The sequence below is a fragment of the Gymnogyps californianus genome, chromosome 1 (assembly GCF_018139145.2).
Source record: "Gymnogyps californianus isolate 813 chromosome 1, ASM1813914v2, whole genome shotgun sequence".
Classification (NCBI taxonomy): domain Eukaryota; kingdom Metazoa; phylum Chordata; class Aves; order Accipitriformes; family Cathartidae; genus Gymnogyps; species Gymnogyps californianus.
The window spans coordinates 57196234-57223243 of NC_059471.1; the positions used below are offsets into that span (position 1 = coordinate 57196234).

At 38.7% G+C, this 27010-nt stretch overlaps 1 protein-coding gene across 2 annotated transcripts in view; it reads right to left on the bottom strand.

The window, feature by feature from the left end:
• Positions 1-321: 321 nt before the first annotated feature.
• Positions 322-27010, bottom strand: part of ABCC4 (ATP binding cassette subfamily C member 4) — a 153114-nt gene continuing 126425 nt past the window's right edge. For both annotated transcript variants that reach the window (XM_050912787.1, XM_050912778.1), the window contains 3 exons: positions 21282-21387; positions 5842-5976; positions 322-975 (listed from right to left, as the gene is read on the bottom strand). In XM_050912787.1, the coding sequence (XP_050768744.1) occupies positions 868-975; positions 5842-5976; positions 21282-21387 (349 nt within the window). In that variant the 3' untranslated portion in view covers positions 322-867. The remainder of the gene's footprint in view (positions 976-5841; positions 5977-21281; positions 21388-27010) is intronic.

Sequence of the window (27010 nt, forward strand, 5' to 3'; positions counted from 1 at the left end):
TTCAATGTGTTGTGTTGAAGATAACTTTGTACTACACGGCATTTAGGTATAATGACATGTCATTCAAACGTTTCCTCAAGTTATTTTAATACCTTTTTTCCTTTGATAACCTGGATAAAAAGAGGAATGTATGTTAAATTATTTAAATATTTCTTCAGTGCAAATGTGGTAATTTTCTTCTAAAGTATAGAAGATTGAGATTGATTTTTCAGCATTTGGATTTTAGCAAAATAAAACTAATATTTACATTCATCTTGAACAGCATTATTTGAATTATTTATCAAAAAAATAAGTATATAGTACTTTTTGCTATCAAAAAGAAGTAGTATTTTTGGCTTGTTCAATTCTTTTTTCTACCAACCTGCAGAGCTACTTATGACAGGTAGAAAGACAGTTGCACTAGACAACTAAGTTTTACACTACTGAATCTGCTGTTTAGACATAGCTGTCGTGCTAAAGTGACAGTGAAAAAAATTTGGTTTTGCTTGCTCTCAAAATATTTCCAAAAGAGAAAAAGGACACATTCCAATTTTTTAATAAGCTCCAAATATGCATCCTAGACCTGTTAGGTGTCCTGCACCTGTTTAAATAAAAGAGATCTCTACCACATAACTTTCAAATAAAAACTGAGTCTGCCTAATTTCCTTAGCAATACAAACATAATTAGTTGGAAAGGAAAACATATTGCACTGAAATTAAAGAAAGAGGGACAGTAAAAATTTTCTTCTCAGTATTAAATAGGAAGGATATCCAGTGCAAAGAATCGCCCCCTCCCTTTCCTCTCCCGTGGACACTTGCAAACACTGTCATTGAGTTTAGATGATCTCAGGTTTACATTCTATGGAAAACAGTTAAGGTTATTAGGAATCACAGTGCAGTTTCAGTTATGCATAATCCTGAGGAGGGATCCAAGGAGGAGTCTGTGGCAAGTTGACCATTCTGAACAACTTCTGGGTAATTCTTACTGAAGTACACCTAGGAAAAATATCAGATTCTGTGAGTAATTATGCATCAAACACCTTTTAGTTTCAAATAAAATTTCTGGAGATAAATACAGTAGAGATAAATACATGTCCTTAAGGAATTCCCAACAGGAACTTCAGGTTAGTGGCATTCAGTAACTGTGTGTCACTGAAAAATTAGTAAAATTGCTATATGATCTTACATTATAACAAAGCATGAGCAAAATCCCACACAACCTGTAGATCCACTCAAATTCTGGTAATTCAGATAAATAGATACGTTTTATCACTTTATATTAAACTGGTAAGTAAAATCATTTTACTAGCTCAAAACATGGAGATAAATTAAAAACAGGATGACAAAGAAGCTGTGAAATCTTGTGTCTGCACAAGGGTTTCTCATTTTCACACATAAAATGAACACAATGGATTTGGATGTTAATATCAGGTTGTAATCCCTATATTTTACAAACTATGATTGACAACCATTGAAACTTCGAGGTATATGTATGAAATATCCCAGCGTTTAATTTGTGCTGCAGAGCAGTTACAGGGCCTATAGAAATGTGATCTCTGGATAGTGAACCACAATAATGAAAGAAGAAGCAAAAGCTTTAACAATGACTCAACCAAGCAACTTCTCTAAAATGTAAGATGATACCAAATAATAGCACAGTTCTTTGCCAAGCCTTTGAGTTCCTGAATTCTACCAATTTCTAGCTCAACTAGAAGAGATACAGGTTTCCTGATAAATGTATAATCAGAATATAAAGGAAATGAAATGCTGTCAAGTTTCACTGTTCCACAATCATCAGTTTTTAGTAGCTGTATCATATCTCTGTTCCTTGACAGATGCGCATAACAAAATGAAATAATGTCAAGACTTGTGTGCTCTTATCTAAAAATGTGTTTGGGTGAAAAAGGACTTCAAATGCATTTTTTTCAAAGAAGAATGTGAAAAGTTTTGTTTGAGTCTTTAAAAACAGAAAATACACTATCTTCCTGAAGCTGACACGTGTCACAAGTTAGGTCTCATAGTCAGACTGCTTTGACTACGGCTTATGAAACATTTCTCCAATTTACATTTGAGAGTGTTGTCAACAAAATTCAGTTTGTTTGATAATAATGTCCTTTTCATATATATGAATACATGTATAAGACACGCGGGATAACAAAGAAATAGTCATTCTAGAAAAACATTCCTGTAAGTACCACTGTCGTCTTTTGTGCACACACGCTAACGCACGATATATGCATCTTTACAAGTTTCAAAGAATATTACGGTCTGATTTGAATCAACAAAAGAATTGGAAGTCCTGTTAAGAAGCATTCCTCAGTAATCAGCCACGATCGGATCCAACAGAGGAAAGTCAATCAGGCGTCTGCCTGCACACACGCTGCAGAGACGGCAGCCCCAGTTGTGTATTCCCATCCTGTTCCTGGTTTAAAACATAAAACTTTGGCATACTTTTAATGCAGCTTTTGAATGTGAATTTTTTTTTTTAATGGAAAGTTAATAGAAAACCTTGGCACATTACTAGAGACGTAATGAAATGGCAGCTGCTTTTCAACTGTCTCATTGCAATTCTTCCCCTGAGCCCACTCCCTCAAGATATTAAATGCCCAAGTCTTTATACAAGTTTCTTCCACTGCCAACAGAGCTGCAACCTTTTTAAAAGTAATCACTGAGGTGAGATAACACCTAGTATTTTAATATTTACACATCTGTCATAGCTTTAAAATAAAATAACCCTTATTTTCCCCTCAAAGTACTCAAAAACTGATTGACAGAAACCCAGCCCTGTCCTGATGCCACCAAAGCTTGCGGAAAAGCCTCTCTCAATGCTGCCAAGAGCACACAGAACACACCAACTTTTGTTTATCTGAATAATTGAGCACTTTTTTTTTCCTTTTTAACTGTTTGATGACTATTTCTCACTTTCCCATAGGATTTTCTCCTAATAGCTTCTTGTAAACTGAGCAAAGATAAAACCACAGTCTCACGATGCCAAGCATGACTCTATTGCAGTCAGGCTCACAGTCTAGTTAATATATACTCAGCAGTCTCCAATTTGAGCTGTGCCTACGTTGTTTTCTTTGACATTTGCACAAAAAACAGGGATACTGAGTGACCAAGAGAGACATACAAATAGCAAAGTTGGATCAATTCGGAAGCCTGAGCTAAGGTTCCAGCAATAGCTTGATCTTGCAATGCTTAGCTAAGATGCCCATGAGATTTTTTTGAAAATTAGGTTTCTTCAAAGATGTCCAAGTTAGTCTTCCAATTTAAGATGTGCAGTCCCTCTTCATCTGCACTTAAAGGATATATGCAGAATCCATATGGTTCCAGAAAATGCATTTAAAGTCTCACCTTACTGAAAGAAGCTCTTGGTAGAAGTTTGTTCTGTGCAAGATTCATGTCCAAAATGCAATAAATCAAATAATCATTGCCAAAGCATGGCCACATTCCAAACCATTTTACATAGCAACCCACTGTAACGCCTTTTGAAAAGTATGTATATATGTCATATTACCATTTCTTTTTATGTGCAGCATGCTGTTTTTCAACAACAGAAAAAAAGCTGTTTTTCATAAAAACAGCTCTTAGTAACCACAGTAGGAATGTATGAGACCAACAGCAATACATGTAACAGACTTACTAGTGTAAAAAGAAAAGCCATTGGAATCAGCTCTTCTGACTAAGCAATTTGTCTCAAAGTATGCATGAAGCACAAGGGACAGCAATAACAAAAACCTTGAATTAATGTCTAAGTCCTCCAAACAGAAAGAGCTGTAACTGTGCTTCTGGGTAGCTGCTGACTGGAGATATACTCTCTCGATTCCCACATTTTTGGGCTGAGTGTGGATAAGCACCATGCTTTGCATTCTTGGCAGATGCTAGAGCTTGTATCTGCCTTCTAGCCTGGGAGTTAGCAAACTTTTCCATCAAACCACATTTCAGCAGCGACTGGTTCCTGGATCTCTTCCCTTCCTGTACAAAATCACAGAACATTGATGGGGTAACTGCAGATGACTATATGGGCAAGCAACATCAGGTAATTATTTTTATATATTTTGAATTATCTTTGAATGCAATTGTGCAACTGGGGAGGGCTGCAGGGAAGGGAGGAGAGAGACAGCATGCTATGGCTAAATCTCTACAGATGACAGCTGGACAGCCTCACCTCTTGCCATTCCAAGGATCAAGCCTTAGGAAGCTGGCCTTCACTTTACAAACACTGCTCATACGAATTTGAAGCTATCCTTTTAAACATCATTTATATAACCTCCAGATTGTCATACACATACCATAAAAAACATGGCTAACCCATTCCTTTCTAGTAATAACATATAAGAAGCTACATTGCAGCAATAGAGAAGGACAGCAGGACTCCTTACATAGTCTAGTTAAGGACAAAGCTGTTTCCTCAGTTCTGCAATTAGTGCCATGCATGAATTTCTAGTACGCTCTTAGCTACAAAGCTTCACTTGAAAAATTCTTTAAAAAAAAAAAAAGAGGTTTCAGCAGCTCTAAAAAAATTCTAAGAATATGAACAGACACAGAAATCTCTTCTCTAATCTTCAAGAAGTCCAGTAAATAGCCTCCAGACATGAGCACGCAGCCTCCATGACAGCACAATTTGTCATTTTTTTTCCAACTTGCTGGAAATGCATCTATTTGTACTAGGAAATAGCCAGGCACCTGCCATTTTGTTTCCTGTCTTCATGTGTTGCTTCCCGTCTACTGGTCTCCTCTTTCCCCAGGAAACAGTTTGGAGTTTGTGTTCCCCTAGCTCTGCTCCACACATCCAGCAACTTGAGGAGAGGAAAGCATGAAGGCCACAGATAAGACCTTTGCCTCTTGTCTTGAAAAGGCTCTCTTAGGTCGCCACATGCCTGATATCAGTGCCTTACTTGCATGCTGAAAGTAAAGTTACATGACTATGAAGTAAGCTGCTGCCAAACCAAGCACTGGCAGTCTCAACTGAAGCAATGCTGAAACTTCATTGGCACTGAGAGAAATAAAACCTTGCTCTGGACATCCTGTGTGGTAAATTACCAAGAAAAAAAAAAATCAAGCCAAAAGCTAGGCAAAACGAGTTCCTCAATCACAGGTCATTTTTTTATCTTCTTATCTCTGCTTCAGCTTTCCATCTGAAAAATGGAGATGATGTAGCCTCACCTCAGAGGCATATTATGAAAATTAATCCATTGATGCTTCTTAAACACTTTGATAGCCAGAGGAATGCTCACAATTACACTAATAATTCTGTACTCAGAGTAGGATTTGAATAGTAAGCAGTAAATTGGGCACAGAGCCTTGTAGGGAACAAGGAGGCAACAAAACATTCAACAGCTGTTTCTTAATTGAGCCCTGCTCATCTTATGTGCAGAACAGAGCAAGGGTATAAGAACGAAGTAAGAGAAAGCACAAAAATAAGAATGTGATCACACCCCCAGAGACCATACGATAACGCACAGGTACTGAACCTCAGAGTAAAATTTGATGAGCCCTTTTAAAAATATAGAAATAACAGTTAAATGCTGGACTCTGCAGCCCTAACATGTTTTTACAGCAAGTTTTTCTAAGATCAGTGCCCAGCACAGGTGAGTATGTCATATATTATTTACACTTACCGTTTTGTGTACATACAGAAGGATGCAAGAAATCCAAACAATCTTTCAACTCGGGGTATATAAATACACTTATCATTTGGAAGTCTGTGTATATCCCACTAAAAAAAGCACTGAAAATGATGGCGTTGCCTTGCAAAGCCAACAGATTCTTTAGTGGAAGGCTTACTATAACACTGAATATGCTAACTTGAGATAAACAAGCTGCAGAGACAAACTTAATCATCTCTTATTCTAAAATTACCCGTTTTGCTGTTTCAATCAGAGAAGCCGCTTCAGTCTTGCCCACTTGTTGCACCATTTTGTAAAACAAGCCATCTTGTTCTTGCAGCAAAATGTAAGGTTCACCATATTCTTTCAGTCTTCCTGCATCTAAAACCTGTTAAATCAGCAGAAACCAACGTATTAACATAAGAAATTCAATAACAAATGTTAGAGACTACAAGCAAGGGGAGAATGTATGCACTTTAAGCGCTAAGATGAATTTTGTATCCTGGAAACAAAATACGTCCTCATCAAACTAGCACAGCACTTTTTCAGTTTATAGACCTGGTGTACAATTTTGGAGTGCTCTACAGCCATTCCACCTATAGGAATCCAATGCAAAGTTATGCAGAATATGGAAATACAATGTTTGTGAAGCCAACAAAGCAGATTATAAGATTCATTGTGTAAGAAAGAAACAGAGAGGCCTAAAATGGGCTCTGAAGTAAACAGCTGTGGGTAAAAACCACGCAATAACCACCAAGACGGTTAAGGAAGAATAAGTAGGTCTTTTGGATTAGAGGAGGTGAAGATGTAATTAAAGAAAACGAGGGTGTTGCTGAAAAGATAAACAATTTCTTGCATCAGTTTTTGCCAACTATGTAGTAGAAAGATACTTACCCTGAACCTATTCTTTCTACATAAAAAAAGATGAGATGCCACCAGGGACATAGGTACCCAAAAGAGAGGAAGGGAGAAGGAAAAAACAACAGAGAAATTATAAAGGCATTAAGTCAGTAAGCCACAGAGGATATATACAGTCAAAAATATCAGAAAAATTTAAGAATAAGCTGATTGAACCTCTACGAAAATATTCTCATACTAGTGACTCTATTTAAGGACGGTATGGTAGCAAATATTGCACTTACACTTTGAAAAGCCTTATGGGATTCATTCAGGGAACTTTTTGACTAGCATATATATTTTAAGATAAGACAGCACGTTAGTTAAACCAATCATTAAAAACCAAGTAGAAGACACATAGATCACAGGTAGAATTTGTTCTCCACAGTTTTAGTAAAAGTAAATTGTACCTCACAAATCTGATACAATTCTTAATGCACTAGAAGAAAACTAAAGGAGAAATGGTTTATATGGATTTCCAGAAAGGTATCTGGTGTAACTAAATAGCTGTGCTACAAGGGACAAAAATTTTTCAAGAACCTGGACAGAAAACAGAGATTAGAAATAAACAGTGCATCTTTCTTTGTGGAAAGCTGAACAGGTAGGAACTGGTGGGAACCACATCGTTCTGGCATATGTGGTAGCTACGTATATGTTAGTCATCAGAAAAAGGAGTTATCAGAAAAATTACAAACCTGCAAATGACACAAAAACATGCAGGTAAGTCTAGACCAGAGGAGATTCAGATACACCTAACTAACCTAAGAGAATGAGAAACACAATAGCAGGGAAAAGTCAATGTTGACAAATGCAATGCACTCAAATACTTAACTGGCTTCTAAATTAATGGTATTGACTCAAGAAAGAGATTTGGGTATCAGTCTACAAGTTCAGTACTTTAGTCCATGTGTAGGAGCAGTGAAGTTAAAAAAAAAAGAGAAAGAATTTATGTGAGAAAACAAAGTAATTCAGAAAATATTTTTGTTCTTATATAAATAAACTGAATACACATGGCATGCTATTGAAAAAGATATTGCCACAACAGAGGGACTTCAAGGACTCATAACCCAAGCCATAATTGTGGTGCACATACTTGTAAGGAAAAAAAAAAAAAAAAAAATCTAAAAAACTGGAGCTGTTGATTTCAGGAAAGAAATGAATAAAAGGTATTATAAGGACAACTTCCAAAATAACAAAAACAGTTTGCAAACTTTTGTTTGAAAGAAGAAACTCTAATAAGCTTGGAGACAAATTCAGAGTCCTGTGAGGAAACTTTCAAACGTGCACTTTGCCTGTGCAACTCCTTAAAGCAAAACATCCTGATGGCCAAGAGCTCGGCAGGTCTCCAAGTAGCTTGAACCCCCGTTAATGACAAAACCCGCAGTGAAGTAGGACAGCTGAGCTGATCCCTTTGCCTGCACTGGTGTGAAAATTACACACTGCTGGGATCGCTGTCGACTTGTTTGACACCAGCGACCCGGCACCAGGGGAAAGGCGCCCACTCCTTCGCTTCCGGTTCAATTAAGTACATGGCATTTGAATGGAAAATAACTGAGCCAACAACAGCAGCATAATTACATCTAATTTTATAAACTGTATGCACCGAAACCTACAAGAAGTTATTTGCTATTTTCAAAAGCTTGTATCTTGGAGCGCCCAGCTTATACTATGATTTTCCTTTGCAGGCAATTTCCAATACTGTTTGGTATACAGCTGAAGAAAGTGCTCATAGGAAAATTTTAAAATATTAGTAATATTGCATAGCACAAATTATAGTCATTTAATATACAATAGATGCAGTATTTCACCTGCAAAGGTATACTTGGAAACATGTTGATTTTTCAGTGTACTTAGTCCTATCCCATTTAATCTGAATATTTAAGGATTAATTACAAATATAATCTTAATTGCAATCTTTTATATACTACAGTATGTCACAGTTAAGGACAGCTTCCTCAGAAATGCAATAAATTAATTTATGATATACAGTTCAACATAATAATTAAATTGGGGTGCCACAGCATAGGACATCTCTGGTGCCTTGAATAACTAAAGTTTTTTTCAGCACAGCACTAGATTATGTAACCGCTCCTTAAGAAAGACAGCAAAAAGCATCTTCATTAAACGTGTCTCTCACAAGTAAAGAACTACAACAGAAAAGTAGAGGGTTTTTAAAAATTTGTATTACTGCAGTATTCAAATTTTAACATTAATTTTGCAAATATCTGAAACAACCACAAACACGGACAATCTTTCTCCTCCAGAGAACCTGGGAGGGAAAAAGGAAAAATTTTTCTTCCTTGACAAGTTTTAAACAGCCAAGTCCAGAAGATGAACAGACAGAGTGAGCGATTTGTGTCTAGAAAAATTCCATTCACATTTTAAACAAATCATTAATCTACTCATATCCTTTCTTGGGGAATAAAAACAAACTTGTGTTATGAAAATAGAACAAACATGGGGAAAACAAGCTGTGTTACTTTTTTTAAAAATCTGACATGAAAATAAAGGATGAAACTGAACAGACAATATCATTCCTACAAGTCAGGAATACTCTGTAAACCCTATTCACCAAGGAAAAACACTGTTTCTACTAACTGCTGTCATCTACAAGACAATGGAGAAAATTTAAGCTGATTTACTTGGTAGTTATACATTTATATATTTATACATTTATTAAAAAGCACTTAGACAAAGAGATAGGTACTCTTCTTTGAAGAAATATGTGCTGATAAAATTTAAATAAATAAATAGGTACTTTGGCTAAGGCTTTGCATACTCTTACTCACTGACTCCAAGCCAAATTAAAATCATTAGGACTTCAAAAAGCCAGCTAATCATTCAGGAAAGGTGGAATCTGGTGTTTACTAGCCACATATTTTCTGATCAACTTGCATGCAGTGCTTATCACTGCACAATACAACCGAATTGAACCCAGATGCGTTCCAAGGCAGTTGTACCAGTGGAACTTGATACAGAAAAGCCAGAGAAGCTTGTAGCTGATGAAATCAGATCGGCAGGGTGATTATGGAGGACACATGCAGGAGCACGGGACTCTGAATCAGACTGGCATTTCATTATAGACTTTAATGCAGATATTGAGAGGGAGATTTTGGACAAATCATTCAACTTTTCAGCTCCTCTGTCTGACTCTTTGTAAAATACACCAAATAAAGACTCATAATCATTCTGTGGAAGTTAACTGCCTGTGAAATACTTAGACAGCCCAGAGTAAAATAAAAACAAACACAAAAAAGCTATATAAGCCCAAAGTAGTCATACGTAAACCAGGGCCAGATTCTCCACTGTCTTGCACTGGCAGCTTCTTCTACCTTGCCTTTGTAGTCACATCCTTATGACTTCAACAGGATTTTCTTAAGTGGAAGAGTAACTCCAACAGTACAAAATTTACAAAACTGGCTGCTGGTGATCATGCAAAAGAGAGCACGCAGGAAAATTCTTATTCAATAAAATTTGCTCACGTCCTTGCGTAAGGTGAAACTGCTCTTTACTTACAGCTATCCAAATTATCCTTACTCAAGCAGCACAATTCAGACATCTTAAGTTCAAACAGGGCTCAAATGCTATATTCTTCTTGAGTAAAATCCTCTCATGCCACCTAATTCCACTCCATCTAATGTTTCATCCTGGTTGAAGAGTCTGGGGCAGTGACTGCTCATCCCAGTTGTGATTTTTTTCAGAAGGATAAACAGCATGTTGGGTAGAAGGCAACGTAGTTTTGAACAGCACTTTGTTTGACACAGAGGCAGGGAATAACATAGAAAGAGTGAGATTAAAAACATGGCAGAGAAGGACAGAGAAACAGAAAAGTAGTATTTGAATTTGACTGACCTGCAAAGGCAAGCATGAAAACGGAGTATTAGCCATTTAAATGTGTTGTTTATGTTAACTCTAGCTAGCACAGAAGGACTATTTGCCTATGTCACAAAAATGTTGCTGAACTAAATTTGTGTAAGATTTGGCAACTACAAAATAGCTGTCCATTTTGCCTCATCTGTACCCCACCAGGGTATCTACCTCCACTTTGCCTAGGTCCCCCCTCCAAAACCCCCAAACTTTGCAGTATTTCCATTTCATAGCCTCATAGTTTAAAGTATCAACCATGACAAAAAAGCAGGGGAGGGAAGACAAAAAGAAAAACATAAAATGGTGAAAAAGAAAACACAGATCCATTTCACAAATAAAAGAGAAACGAGACAATGAATGATGAGGACACTACATCAAGATAGTCCAGTTTCCAGCAGAGACCTAGGCAGCAGAACCAGGACAGCACCTTTTCTCCCTGATGATTCCTGCAACTAACCTATATTGTTCTGTTGCGCAGGACTTTGGAAAAGCAAACATTCATTTTGTAAGTGAATTTAAAATCTTCTTTGTGGATTAATATAAATAAATCTTTCACAGAAAGAGAAAGAACGTGGACCCTTAAAAACGCTGTAACAAATACCATGTACTTATGGTTATCCATAGACACAAAAAAGAAAGTTCTAAATCCTGCATTTTCTAACTTTCAGCAACAAAAGCAGACAAACCAAGAGAACAATAGTTATAAAACATTCTGAGAAAGAAACAGTCCAAGGTTGGAAGTGTTCAGCAACAGAGGAGGGGGGCATGGGAATTTATTTCAATTATTACTGAGGAATGACTAGTATTCCTATTCACGTTCATCTTCACCATAAAGCCAGAGGGAAAATGGGACATTTAAGAGTTGATCATAAATGTTTTTATTTCCTATTCAAAAGGAAAATAATTCAAGCAAATTATCTCCTAGGGAATACATCTGATTTAATTTAGACTTGGAGAAGACATCACCAAACAACAAAATTATTATTAAAGTTCAAAACTCCGCTAGGAGTACAACTCTGAACAATGTTTTCCTCAGAGAGCATACATCAAGATGATCTTCAATAAAGTCCTGGGAAGAGGAGAATATTCAGGAGATGCTTCTGGTTACATCACATTTTAAGAAATATATTTACCCAAGACAATACATAGCTTTGTGGGAAAGAGTCAACAGCCTGTGCTCCAGTTGGCATTAAGTTCAGATGCAAGCATGTTCTGTCTCTTCCGTCTCATCATGGTTTGTCAGAACAGATCAGAAACATGTACATACTTCTCTGAAGAATCATTTATAAATATCAACCTATCTAAACAGGTTTGTGAACATCGAAGAACATTGAGAAGGCTGCAAATATAACTCAGGAACCATTTTAAAGGGTGGTTTTTTTTTTTTCTTTTTAAGGAGTTTTTCTTTTTCTCCCTCCCCCTCCCCCCGCCTTCTCTTTTTTTTTTTTTTTTTTTTAATTTTTGGTGGTGGAGCTTTGTTTGGCTGTCTTTTGGTTTGGTTTTTTTTTAGTCTTCACGTTTAATCTAAGCATTCCTCCAGCTCGTTCAGGGTTCCTATACAAATTATTCTACCAGTAACTCCAGACAAATTTGGTGTCAAATAATGTACATGTCATATATCATGTGTACAAACACAGCAGAGCACACTTGGGTATTTACCTTCTTATAATCTGAATTATTGTTTTCAGACTTTCCAAATATTTCACCTCAGCAGAGCTTAACTTTGCTGTAACAATGCCAAATCTGCCACTGGTCACTGGGATTTGACATGTACCCCCTGCCCACCTTTCCCTGCTTCACAGAAAAGGCAACTTCAGACATTTTGTTCTGTAAGCAGAAACAGTGGATTTCTTTAAACTGAAATTATTCTTGAGCTATAACTTAGGGAAAATTGAGCATGCAACGCTGCCTGGTAAATTGTTCCACATATGAGTTATCTTTACTTTTCTTGCAGAGGCTTATAAATCTACCTTCTTTTTCTCCATCTGATGGCACGCCACTGTAAGCTGGCTGGAATGTTGTGGGAAAAAATATCAATTATGTATGTAGTAATGAGTCTTATTCTACTGATAATCATTTGATATTAACTCCTTCTGTATCTTGTTGGAGGAAGGAAGCCTGTTAACCAGTCATTGCAGATGTTTCTTGTGTTGTTCAGTTCCCTCACCTCAAAACATCTGAAATACCAGTGCAAGTTCAACGATTCCCTTAGAGTATGAAGGGACCTCATGCCAGTTCTTACCAACAGCTGTACACGCTGACAAAACTCTCCCTTGGTCAATCAGTAATGACTGTTTCCATCACTGTAAAGCCACATTTCTCAATCAGGATTGCAGAATGGCTCAAATGTGGCCCTGAAGTGATAGAAGATATACTTCAGCTTAAGAAATCCCACTCTTTAATAAGGCTTTTGAAGGTCTTAGAAAGTTAGATAAGCTACAAGGATATTGTACTTTTCAAGAGGTTAAGGAATATTGTTGCAGATGACTGGGCATGTCTCTTGGTTTTATCAGTTTCTGATGACAATGAACTTGCGGCTTAGCTGCCATGCACACAGTTTTACCTTATGAGAAATTCTCTGCTCAAAGCATCAGCCATCAGCATGTCCTGTGCTAATTTGCTTTTAAACAGTAATACAGTATTTCTTGAGAGCGCAAAAAATCATTCTCTAAAGATGTGTTAGTATTTCTAGTATGGTCTGGATTCCATACCATTGTCTTTAAAGAAAGATGATCTGACCGTCCTGTCCTTATACTGATGGAAACACATTCACACACAAATGCCTGACAGAATGAGAGATCAGGTTCATCAAACATTGGCTTCACTTCCTGCAGTAATTCAAATCCAGCTCTTCATTTGAATGCTCCCAGCTGAAGTACTGCCTCAATAATTAGTTGTTTTATTTAGGCAAAAGAAGAATCTTGTTGGGCAGCCCTCTCGAAATGGGAGCAGCTTTTAAGAACTCAAAGATGCCAATGTTTTGGAGAGGTGCGGCTTAAAACTGGCAGAGAATCAACAATCCTAGCATCTTTTCAAGTTCATTGGGATTTTGACTCATTTTAGAAACAGCTGGGCCAGGTGTGATATTTACAACTGTCATAGACACTTTATTTCAGCTGACAACACTTGCTCTGATACGTGACCATGGCACATAGCTCAGTAGTTTATGCAAAATCTGGCCTAAACATCAATATAATATCTTCTCTTAAGGGTAAAGATGCATAAATTACTCAGCTTTGAAAACAATGTGTTCACTGTTGATATTTGTTGAACTCAATTACTAAATTCCATGAAAGAACATGGAAGGATCTGGTTTTCCCTTGTGGTTTGCTAAACATCAACCCAGTTTCAGAAGATCTGGGAACAGTGGAAATTGCCTTTGTTCAGATTCAAAACAAAACTGATCATTTCTGAAAAATCACTTGCTAAATGCTCAGCTCTTCCAGAAACTCTGCAAGTCTTGAGTTACCAAATTAAAGGAGAAACCTAATAGTTCCCAGTCCCTTTGCTCTCCATCAGTTGGCCAGATGGGCTCTAACACAGCCAAGAACCAAGCAGGTAGGTTGGCATTAATCATACACAACATCTGGTGGAACTCCTTAAAAACTCTGAAGAGTCTCCCTGAAATATTTCATCAGCCCTTATAGTTCAATGTTGAGATCCTTCCTAAGTTTTCACATCTGATTGTTTGGATCCTGAAAATCTGGACATCCAGACAATTTATCAGTCACAGAACACATGTACACAAGCAATGGTTTTGCTATGTACATACTGATATTGAGGTATGCTGAGACCAAGTATTCTTTCACCTCCCCTCTGCAAGGCATCTCACCTATCACCAATAATTTCTATCTTCTGCCCCATGCAGGTCCCCTTCTGTGACTATCCTTCATATTCTTATCTTCACATTTCTTTACCCGAGACTTTTGTCCCACAGCACAGCTGGGATTTTTCTTAGGTTGAATAAAACCCAATAAATTTAGTTCTAATATTCCCTAGTCCATATATTCAAGACAGAGGCTTAGTCAAAAAAGGAGTTTTATTAGTGTTTGTTTGTTTTGAATAATGACAGCAGGTGCACAAATATGAATGTAGCAACTTTACTGTGGATTACTGGATTCAGATCCACAAGGTACTTTAAGGTTTCTATGAAGAATTAGGTGCCTAAGTGTCTTTGGAGACCTGATCCCTAGTTTTGAAAATTTGGCTTTCATTCAAGCTGCTATAATCCATTAAGCTCCCTTTATATTCTTTTAACAGAACAGACTTCAATAGCACAAGTATAATATCCAATAATATTTCACCACACTCCAGATACTGGGCTAATACAAGGTCAAAAATCCTTTCAGCTCTGTGTTACAGAACAAAAAAAAAATACCCATTTTATACCCTTGCAGTTCTCCTACTTTAGAATTTTGCATGACTGAACCACAGCTCTGAATGTAGCCCTAATTACTTCTACTTTTCACAAAGTTTCATGTTTTACCATCCCAGGCTCCAGGAAAACTTATGGTCTTGCCAATTGACCTCTCTTAGACATCTTATGCACTTGAGGGCCTGTATCTGACAGGAGGTAGCTCTCCACCAAAGAAACAGTCCTACACATACATACTTAAGATGAGAGAGTCAACACTAACAGCAACACGCACAGTTCTCACAAAGAACTGTTCTACAACTAGGACCGCACATTTCGGTATCTTGTGACTTACATAATCCCCCCTAAACAGAATGTCTAAGATTTACTGTAAAATACATCTGTTTTCCAGCAGTGATATTTAAATAAGTGGCAAAAAAGCCACTAAAAGAAGAGCCAATAGACCACAACATTTATGGCTTTAACTCAGTATTACTAACTTAAGTGTACCACCACTACCTTCCTACATTCTCCACATCTCCATCTGAAGCTGGGCCACTGCAGTGAAAGCTCACATGCAGGTATCAGTAGAGCAGCTGGGGCTCCCCGACTCCTTCAAGAGCTCTGCTTCTCACTGGGCTGCAGATTCAGACTCCCTCATGCTTCTTCTCCCTCTAGCTCCATGACTCTTGCATTTCTGGCAGCATGATGCTTCAAAAGGAAGGGTGGAGACTGGCCTTAACCTGACTGCCCTGTGTACACTGGTGGGTACGGCATCTTCCTGGGAATGGGGAGCATTGCATCCAGACCTCCTCAGACAGAGGACAATGTAGAGCACAGATTTCTGCACTTCCTGGAAGAATGCTTGTCAGCCCCATGCTACGGAAGGAAAGCATTGCCATCACTATCAGGTTTGCTTAGGTGTCTATTAACACCATTGCCTCATCTCCAACTGGATCGATGAAGGATACTGATGTGCAATAGTGGGTCAGATACCAGAACTCCAGAGAGAGACAAGTGCTCAGACCTTGTCTACTGCATAGCATTTTCTGTCTAGCTGTAGGTGATTCCCCTTTCACCATGCAAACTGCCTGGATCTCTCTCCAGAGTTTCCCCTTTGCTTTCAAGATGTTTACACCTACTCTTGGTGGACTGATTGCCCTGCTGAGGTTAGATGTCTGCAGTGCATGAAACACGGTGCCTAATTTATGAGGCTCAGGTGTTCCACCACGGTAGACGTAATGTCAGTAAATGAGAACAACTGAACGAGGGAGGCTTACCGGAAAGACGTGGGAAGTCATTTTCTATTGACCAAAAAAACAACTCAAGTCTGGCTGTGAACTACATTGTATTGTTACCCTGAATATGAGTCGTTTCAGAATGTAACCGCAACAGGTTTTCCCATAAATAAATCAAATCTTTTCCCATGATTCTCTTCATCAAAAACTTCCTATCTGAATGACAGTTTTTAATTATTGGATCAAGTTCTGCTTGCATAAAGAGTTTCCATTTCAAAGAAGTATTGCACTGATACGAAAAGTCTATGTGGAGAAGCATCCTTGTCATTGGAAAATGCACAAGTTTTGACTACTCTGTGGCTTTCCTATAGAGAGACCACAGCATAGCATATAGAGCAAACAACTGCATCAGGCTCTTGCCAGATGCATATACATAATTTGCTACTGATCCACTATGTCCCTGGGTGAGCCTCAATTTCTGTAAGCTTCCGTTTTCCCCTCTGTAAAAACACAGTTTCTAAAAAGTATTTCTCAACCTGGAGAAGCAAGCAGAGAGGAGCAGGAGGAGTGGGTGATGGGGGTTTTACAAGATCCCACTGGAAGTCTTGGGAGTGGTGCTTCTTGGCTGCCCCAGGCTGCTCCTGGCTGGGTTTGGTAAGCTGCAGATGCAATTTACGTAAAAGGCCCTCGCCCTCTAAGGTGAGGGCAGGACAGGGAAGCAGCTGTTGTGGTGGTGGGGAAGCTATGTGGAATGAGGGGCCAGTGGAGCAAGCCTGAGCTGAGCTTCTGCCAGGATTTGCCATCACAGCAGAGGCAACTGCAGCATTTATCCCATCCTCCCCTTCTGCCAGGGAGCGGGGCGGCTGCCTGTGCCAAAGACCTAAAATGGGTACTGCTAGCACCTGATGGGAGGAGTTACAACTTGGGTCCTCAAACTAATGAAGAAAAAGGAATGAGAAAATGTCCTATGAGACTCTGGAGCAGCACAGAGGGAAGAAAAGAATGAATTAAAAAAAAAAAAAAAAAAGAAGAGTTTGAAAACCGCTGGATTATAATTTTATGGTAGTATTATTTGATGGTCTGACTTAGCAAGTCTTTCCAACTTTGGTTCCAAAGACTGTATGGATACTTCCCTATCTCACCCAGGTGTTTGAAGTTTAATTAATTAATGTTTGTAAAGAGCGTTACAATTTCCAGATGAAAGGTCCTATGCAAGTGCAATGTAGTATTACTCATTGAGGTGATTGGGTTAGAGAGTATCACGTTACACAATACAGCTCTTCCCTCAATGATTTTAAGTGTTTGAAGTTCTGATAAAATGTGTTTATCACTAAGATAGATATAATGGAAATACTCTTAAGGCGTGACCTGGATTATGAAACCAGAGGTATGGTTTTGGGAATGGAACAAACGAGAATTAAAACAACTCCTGAGGCCAGATTTGTCTACAGTTGTATAAAATGTATTCTGTTCTTCCTTTTTTTCCTCTTCCAGTAGGCTCTTCTTCTCTTCTAAAATAGAACCAGTTATTATGATGGGTGTGAGCAGACATGCAACAGTTCACGTTCAGTTCCTATTTCCATACTCATCCAACTTGACATTTTCTCATGACTTTCTCAAAATTATTTTCTGTTCTAATTTTATTTTTTTTTTTTTTTTTTTAAGAATGTTTGGATTAACCCTAAAGGTGAACATTTTCTTTTTGGAAAGCTCTGCTTTAACCAGCAATTAAATTGAATTAAATCAAAAGCTTGTGGACAACACCAAACTGGAGATTGCAGTCAATACACTTAAGACAGGGTTGACATTCAAAGCTATTTAGGTCTAGACAGGCTAAAGAAATAGGTCAGCCTGAACTTCATGACACTCAACAATGACAGATGCAAAGTCCTGAATCCGGAATGGACTGACCCCCTCCATCAGTAGCAGTTGGGGAGTAACTGCCCGGGCATCAGCTGTGCTGAAAAGAAGGTGAGGTCCTGGTGTTCAGTAAGCTAAACAGGAATCAAGCAGTGTGCCATGGGTATCAACAGGAGTGCAGATCAAGGGAATTGCTTCATTCAGCGCTCATGGGATCAGATCTGGAATGTGGTGACCAGTTTTGACCCCTCAGTACAAGAAAGATGAGGGTAAAGTGAGGCAAGTTTGAAACAGGGTCACCAGGGTGGTCAGTGGACTGGAGCACTTGACCTATGAGGAGAGGCTGACGGAGCAGGGCTTGTTCGCCCTGGAGAACAGATGGCTGCAGGGGACTTAACAGCAATCTTCCCATACCTACAAGGAAGTTACTGAGAAGACAGAAGCAGGCTCTTTAGTGAGATACACAATGGGAAAACAAGAAACAATTGCCATAAACTGAAGGGAGGCTTCAACTGGATATAAGGGAAAAAAGATTTCATGGCAGATAATTAAGCATTGTGGCAGGTTGCCCAGAGAGACTGTGGAATCTCCATCTTTCAAGGTTTTCAAGACCCAACTGGAAAAAGCCCTGAGCAACCTGGTCTGAAAATTAGCGCTGACCCTGCTTTGAGCAGGAGGTTAGACTAGAGACCTCCTGAGGTTCCTTTCAATCTGATTCAATGGGAAGGGAGGGAAACCCTAGTTTATGTTCAGGTTATGTATACTTGTTCAGGAATGGGCTTGGACTTCTGTGATTGACTTAAGAGAGTTGAACAAGTGTGCTCAGAATTTGTTTGAAAAATAACTTTACTCGTTATTTGTCAAAAGACAATTGTTAATATTCCAGCTGCCAGGTTCCACCTTTGTTTTTCTTCTCTCATTTTCTAACAAACTTACCATGACACCAAACACCAGAGATTTGGGATGGCTTATAAATGAAGGCATTATTGCACCTAGAGGTCTCAGTTAAAGGAGAAACAAAACCAAGGTTTTTAATAATACCAGGTAATGGAAGAACAAAGCACTTCAGTGTGTGCATTTTTACTCTTAAAAAAGAATCTGCATCAAGTTAAATTTGTGAATTACTAAAACACATTATTGACTAACCAAATTTTAAAATACACTCAAAGCTTTCTTTAGCTGAGTCTTCTCAATTTTTGTGATATTTAAGTAAACAATTAATTTTCCATGAACACTGTTTTCATTGTTAACGGCACTCATTAATAGTTAGTCTTCTAGAGGGATATTCTTCTTCCTTGCATTTTTAACACACAATTTTCTTATTCTTCCAAAATTCTGCTATATGCCCAATACGAGTTACATGCCTGAGTAAACCAAGTAATTAAAAGTGTAACAAAAGCATACCTGCCATAACTCTGATCATTCTAAATGTGTGATCATATTTCTGATTTGTCCAGAAACAGACTCAATAACTGAATAAGGTTGTCAAGAAAACAGGTTTGTTAAGCGGTTACGTGTCAGTTTCCTCCTTTTTTCTGTCCTATGCTTCTTACCCTCCTCTCTTCCCCCAAAATTACAGAAATCTATAAGAAGATCAAAATAGAGCGATGTAAAAAGATGAAAAATATTTAAGAGTTACTAATGGCTGTGGACTCAAAGGCACAATATCTTGCAAATCTGTTCCTTAATACTCTAAAGAGGTCAAAGGCATTCAATAAAGACTGTATTAAACGATGTATGAACATAAATGGACTTTTAGGAAACTAGAAATCTTAATAGTGGCTAAACTGAAACAACATAAGATTAAGAATAACGTACAGACTTTAAAAATGAAGTAGAGTAGCTATATAATTGGTAATAATACTGAACCATTTAGGAAGAAGGGCAATTTCTATGCTTTGTTCCAATGATTTTTAGCAAAAAAGTAAATAAAACATCTAGTTTTCATTACAACTGCATGATATTAAAGGTAAAACTAAGAAAACATGTTCATGGAAAGAGCATTCTGTGCATAACATGTTAATGGTAGTTAAGGAACCAAAACCCACAGAAATCCCTTTGGACAGCTAACAAACACACAGAGCTATTAATTAGGTCACAGTTGTTTCCTCAGAAATCTTTTGTTCACTTTAGTTGTAGAAAACACCAACATATCCATTAGACCTGTGGGGAGGTATTCACCAGTGAAGAAAATATTTATTTATTATACGTTAAATGCTTGCAATTATATGACTACTTATGGCAGTTCTGCTGGTTTCTCTCTTTGTAAGTAAACTATAATCACTCAGTTCACAATCTATTCTACTCCTCAGAACACCACTCACCTCAGTAGATCCAATTGTTTCATTTTGTGTACTTCAGGCAACCATTGTAACTCAATCACAGATTTTAAAATGTTTTGAGCATCCAGTAAAAAAACCATGGAAATTATTAACATGCTTCATTTTCACAAAACAAAAGTTGAAGAAAGTATTTTTTTTTTTTTAAGGTTACCACCAAGATGGTAAGGTAATTTCTGCTTGAAGCCCAGTTAAATTTGAGTTCCACTCACGAACACTGTTTGCCCACTACGTCAGTTACTTCATCAACTGGCTGTGAAGAAAATGTTTACAAAGCGCTCCTGTTCCTACTGCAGAAAATTGCAAAACTGCAGGCTGCACGTAATTTCAAGGACACAAACCAGCCCGATTTCCTGAGAGCCTAGGGAAGACCATTGCCTTTATGAAAATAATCAGCAAGTATTTCCCAATTTCTATGCGTACGCAAGGCACCGTGAGGCAGACAAGATGGCAGAGAGGGTATTTCACAGTGGCAGAATATATCACTGCTCTCTTGGGAACAAAGATGGCAGAGGCTGCTGGATTGGTGGTGCTTCATCTTTTCTGTTTGAACCTTGTTTTAGAAAGCTGGCCATGTTCATTACCTCACCAGTCTAGTTCCACTTCTCCCACAACCACCCTTGCCCCAGGGCAGCTGCTGCCTCCTTACCTCCCTGTCTCCTGCCCCAGAACCTCTACCACTTCCTCCTCGCACAGCCCACACCACTAACTATTGTCACTGCCTCCCTCAGTCCACCGAGACTGAATTAATAAACCTGACTGAATCCAGCTGACTCTGTCCAGAGCCTCTTGGGTGTGTCTTCACAGGCTTCTAGTGCTGGCAGAGTTTATTTGCTCAGGTCTGCTGCCGCACCTCACCTGCAATGGGTTCATGCCTTGCAGGTTGGAAACCACAGGGCCAGACAATGCAAGAAGTCTTTTCAGGTCATCACTTCTACAGTTTTATGAGTTGCCAATCACAGTAACTAGGATAACTAGGTTAACTAGGATAAGTCTAAAGTACAGCTTAAACCTCTGCCCACTTTTGGATCAAAATTAAGAAGAAAGAGTCAATAACATTATTCTTCTTCAGAGGGGAAAAAAAAAGAAAAGGAAAAAAAAAAAGAAGCGAAGACTTGTAAGCAGTTAACTGTCTTACCATAATCCTGTCACTGTCAATAATGGTGTTCAGGCGGTGTGCAATGGTCAGCACTGTGCAGTGAGCAAACTTTTCACGGATCGTCTTTTGAATGAACTCATCTGTTCTGAAACACAGCAAGAGCAATGCAGACAAAAATAAGATGTTTGCATGGATAACTGAATGGCAGGCAGGTTTTATGACTTCGTCAAACATGACTGTACAGCAGGAAATATGCTTATGAAGTCATAGTGCTGCTTCCTCTCATTATATTAGATGACTTTGAGGCATACCATGAAACATACTCCAAAATCTATCCTCTAATACTTGAGGAGGAAAGCGTTTCTTCTTGCAAGTAGAGCAATAGGTTTCATTTCAGGAGACTAATTTCCCAGGCTTTGATTACAGAAGGAGGAAAATTCTGTAGGGTCAGGTATTCCTACAGATTTCTACACCAAAAAAAAGTCATTATTTTCTTTCAAGCTTTAGTTTGTGCAAGCAGCGAAGAAAAGTTGGTGAAAGTAAACATCCTTCATTGCAAATCAACTGAAGAACGAACACAAGACAGTCTGTAACTATGGTTCTTGATTTCAACTGCAAAAGGGGATTAAATAAAGGAGGTGGTTAGTAAACTAAACTAGGACTGGAGTAGCTCTAGAACTTGAATACAGAAAAAAGAAAACTTGGCATATTCCATAAATCAAAAGTGTTAACTGGAACGCACAACCCAAGGAAAGGGATAAAAGCTTCCGAGTTAAGAGCCTCAACCTACTATATGAATTAACCACCTAAGAAAAGGATATCAGAAGGAAACATAAGACTTATAAAGAATGAAAACTAAGCTAGAGCACAGACACTGAAGTACAGGGTTAAAGGGATAACTGTCACAAATAAAGCTGAGAACTGTGAAAAGGAAATAAAATTATACCGAAAGATACATAAGACACTAAAATGTTCTTTAGCTGTATAAACAAGCATTAAGGCAAAAGAGGTGCAATACTCATAAAACTGGAGATTATTCAAGTAACTAACTGTACAAGAGAAGCATTGACACCACCTAAGTTAGAGCATAGCAGTCAGGCTTAGATGTGCAAATCTATATAGTCCTCTCTTGAGTCAATGAAAGCAGAAAGGCATGGCTGGAAGGTGGTTCACAGCACCTGAATTAGGCAGCCATCAGGTGATGAATGCCCTCTACAGGCACCTGACAGCCCACATTGCACAGAAAGCCTTGGCTCCCAACCTAGGCACAAAGCCAGGCCATGTGAATACTCACATATTGCCCATCAGCCTTCAAAAAAAATGATGAATGGCGACAATGGAGAAAAAGGTACAGAAACTAGAATTCTCATCCAAGATAGAAGGAAGACACAAAGAACTCAAAATATACTGCGATTAGTTGGACCAAGGAAGCTCCAGCCTAGAAGCAGGCACTTGAAGGCATGGGTCTCATTCCCAGGATTTCTATTAAAACATGAAATTGTACTTTTATATATAATGACTGGAGAATAATAAATGCTGTAGATAGGGTTCAAACAAGACAAAGGAAATATCTGGATAAACTGGTACATTTAGGCAGCCATGTTGGCTTCAACCAGTTGCTTGCAAAGCCTTAATTCTTCAAATTCTTCAAAGTAACTGGAAAATCAAATAAAATACAACAAAGATTCATGCAACACGTCTTCCTCTGACAAATTATTATTTTTTAGACAGAAGTAGTACTCTACATTGAATCTGTCTGCACATGATAAATATTTGGTATCACTTCATAAATTAAGCAAAAAGAATTGTTCTGATGCCACCATGTCAGGAGGCACTAACAATAAAAAGTGGACAAAGACAACTTTGGAAGAACAGGATGACTTAGAGGAATGGAGTAACCATTAAGTTTCCACAGTAGAAAGCACAAGCTCATGCTCTGAAGTACTGAACATAACTTCTGTAACAAACTAAGTTTAAGCAATCAGCATGACAAAGGAATAGACAGATTTGACTGTCATCTTCATTTGGGGACAGAAACATTTAAGCTCTGTCATAAGCTTAAGAGAACCGGGTTCTGGGCCACAGTCTGAGAAGGCTTGGTCCTTCTGCTCCTACTTCCCAAAAGAAGCTAAAGAACATGGTGGGAAGCAGGTGTTCCACAATGCCTCCTTTTGAACCAAGGCCAGTACTCAACCAGGGAAAGAGATGGGAGGAGAAGTCAGGACAGAGCCAGGCTCTCTAGCCCTGTGTGTTAACAGTCTCCTTAAGAAAAGTAAGTTGTTCATCATTAATGCCCCACATCACAGCAATACCAGTACTTTCACCCCAGTGTTAATGCATGTATCTTTTTTTTGCTACCTTCTCAGCAATGCCTCAATGAGCTGACTACTCTTACTTTCAAAAGAAAAAAATCAGGGCCATACATGAAAACACTCAGTAGGGAAGAGGCTTATATAGACAGCGGGATGTGTTCTCTGCAATGGTTAGAATAGTGGAACAGAAACAAAAGGTTCAATACTCCCTAGAATTACGTAAAGAAAGCCTTTTTCTTTCCTTAGTTAAGCTCAAGGTGAAGTTTCCTGCAGAGCTACTACGGAGCACAGAGAATCATAGCTTGCTCAGGAATTTTGAAAACAACTTTTCAAAGGGCTCAAAATGATTTGTAACTCTCAGGTTATTCCTACTGTTATCTGAGGAGAATGCCTCATCCTTGAACATCCCTGTCCTCTGCATTCATTTATTATATCTTCCTTTATTATGTGCATTCCTTGTAGCACCACCTCTTCCTACATTTACAATAGAAACCATTTCTCATTCTTAGATACTATCAAACTATTATCTTAAACAGGTATTTCTTTGTCGTGGTTTAACCCCAGCCAGCAACTAAGCACCATGCAGCTGCTCCCCCCTCCCCGTGGGATGGGGAGGAGGATCAAGGAAAAAAAAAAGTAAAACTCGTGGGTTGAGATAAGAGCACTTTAATAACTCAAGTAAAATAAAATACAATACTAACTAATAATAATAAAAATATAATAATAATAGTAATGAAAAGCAATACAACAACAACAAAAAAGAGAGAAATAAAACCCAAGAAAAGACAATGCAATTGCTCACCACCTGCTGACCGATGCCCCAGCAGCGATCCGCCCCTCCTGGCCAACTCCCCCCAGTTTATATGCTGAGCATGACATTCTACGGTATGGAATATCCCTTTGGCTAGTTTGGGTCAGCTGTCCTGGCTATGCTCCCTCCCAGCTTCTTGCACACCTGCTTGCTGGCAGAGCATGAGAAACTGAAAAGTCCTTAACTTAGGACAAACGCTACTTAGCAACAACTAAAACATCAGCGTGTTATCAACATTATTCTCACACTAAATCCAAAACACAGCACTGTACCAGCTACTAAGAAGAAAATTAACTCTATCCCAGCAGAAACCAGGACATTCTTGAATATAAGCTTATCCCTAATAAGAAACTGCTGGCCGTATTGTGGGTGTGACAAATGTTCTAAAATGGGACTACAAAGTAATCAGAAACAGACCTAATAGCTCTATCTTCAAGTATCACAGTATGAAATCTCATGCAGACATGTCCACTGATAGGGACTCGACCAGATCCTCTCTAAGGTTCATGGTAGATCTTGGAGTATAGTTTTTGGGGTGGCAGGCAGAAGCACCATCAGTAACCTCCAGAATTTCAGGAAGAAGGTAGGAAAGGCAAGAAAATCTAAAAGACTAAGAAAAGCATCTGTGTACAGAATCACGTGCTGACAGAGTGTAGAGACTATATCACATGCCAATTACAGCTGTCTACCCTCTAGAAAAGTGCCAAAGGAAGCAGCATTTCTATCCTTTTTTCAGGGCATAAATGGACCCTTTGTGGCGCCTACCCACACTGAGAAAGTGGCCAGGCAAGTGCCAAGTGATTTCATCACCCACCTCAGTGGATCAAGCCCCATCATCTTTCAGGCACGTCAGAAACCAAAGATGCAACCTGAATACCAAAACCAGGGCTGCTAGATGACAAAAGCTCAACCCTAATCTGATTATATGAAAATGGGAACCACGATACTTTCCATCACAAGGAACAGTACAACAAGAAAGCACAAAACGGTGGTACAGCTGTCCCACTGGCACCACGGGTTGAGAATCTAACACCAAGTTTCACAGCAACCCAAGATCTGGTGTAACCTGAATTAGTTGACTGTATAAAATGAAAACTATCTAAAGAGCAAGAATAAATACAACCTGAATGAGAAGCAACCAAGCTGCTGAAAGGAACACTGGATAAGTCATTATCTTCAGTCTAATGTCCTCCTGGGATTGTCCTGGAAGCATATCTCACACTACACAATTCCTGAGTGGCTTTAGATAATTTCTCCAAAAGAGAAACAGTTACAGATAGCAGTTAGACGTAACGAAAGGTTAAACCTTACAAGGTTAAGCTGGCTAATGAACTGAACTATGTGCAATGGCTGTTTTTACCAGACTCGATGAACAACCAATGTAAAAACATGGCAGTGGACTGGTCCCAAAATGTTTCGTCCTTTATAACCAGTAAAAATACAAGTTAACGCATAATACTGTAGTCAATGTGTAGAAAGCTTAGTAAGTTCAACTTACTCAGTATTTAAAAAAGTCTCAGTTACTAAGGATGTTGTTTCAATATATCACCAAAGTGACTACAGAAAGATTTTCAGCTCTTCTGCTCCAAATTTTGTACAACCTTCCAGAATGGTTCAACTGCTTTAAAAGGACTCCATTCTTTGGGGTGAGAATGCTGGCTTCAGGACCAAGAAGATAAGATCAAATTAAATGTCTGTCTGTCATCACGCAAAACATGCAAGTAGTCTGGCTTAGGGCAACTTTCTTTATGGCAAGCTCCTCCTCTCCCTCACGACAGCACTGACACCCCTGCAGCATGCAAAGCAGCTGGTAGCTACGAGGAGCAAGGGGGAAAATAAGGGTACATATGGGAGCTGCAAGACATAAGAAGGAGGAAGAAAGATGAACTCCAACTTCCCTCCTTTCACTCAGCAGATGAGAATGGACTAGCTGAGCTGGAGAAACATGGCGGGGAGTCCCTCAGCCCTGGGGAAGGTACACTGCACACCTCTCACCCTTCTGTCCATCCACTGCCTCATGCCACCTCACCCTTCCTTCTCCTCCTCCCACCTCCAAAACCCTGCCTTCTCACATTTGCTTCCAGGTTGAACTGGAGAAGGGACACGGTTGCAGCAGCGGTTGAGGCAAAGAGATTTAGAGCCAGAAAAACAAAAAAAGAAATATCATCTCCAGAGCCGGCAGCAGCTCCCCATGGTTTCCTATCCCAGGTGCTTGATATGATGTGCGCTTGCCGCCAGGCTAGAGACAAGGGTGCCAGGTATGGAGGTTGTGCATCAGAAGAGGAGGAGATTTTCCTTACATGCCAAAAATGCCTCCCTAACTGCTCAGTTAAGCAACCCACATCAGCATTTCCTGATGAGCGTCCTATCAGATTGCACAGCTGAAAAATACTTGGATCTAGTTATAGCAACACATTAAGGAAAAGGTAATAATGACTGTAATGCAAACTGAATTCAAAGAAGAAGTTCCAAGTTATTATTTGTATTGTTATGCCTAGAGTTGATACAAACAAACATTTACCTTATTATAATATATATTGCAGCACACATTAATCAAGATCAATTAAATGGATAGTGCAAGTTGAGAACACACACATGTGAGATGCCAAAATAGGGAGGATGAGTAAGATGGTATTAAATTTCCA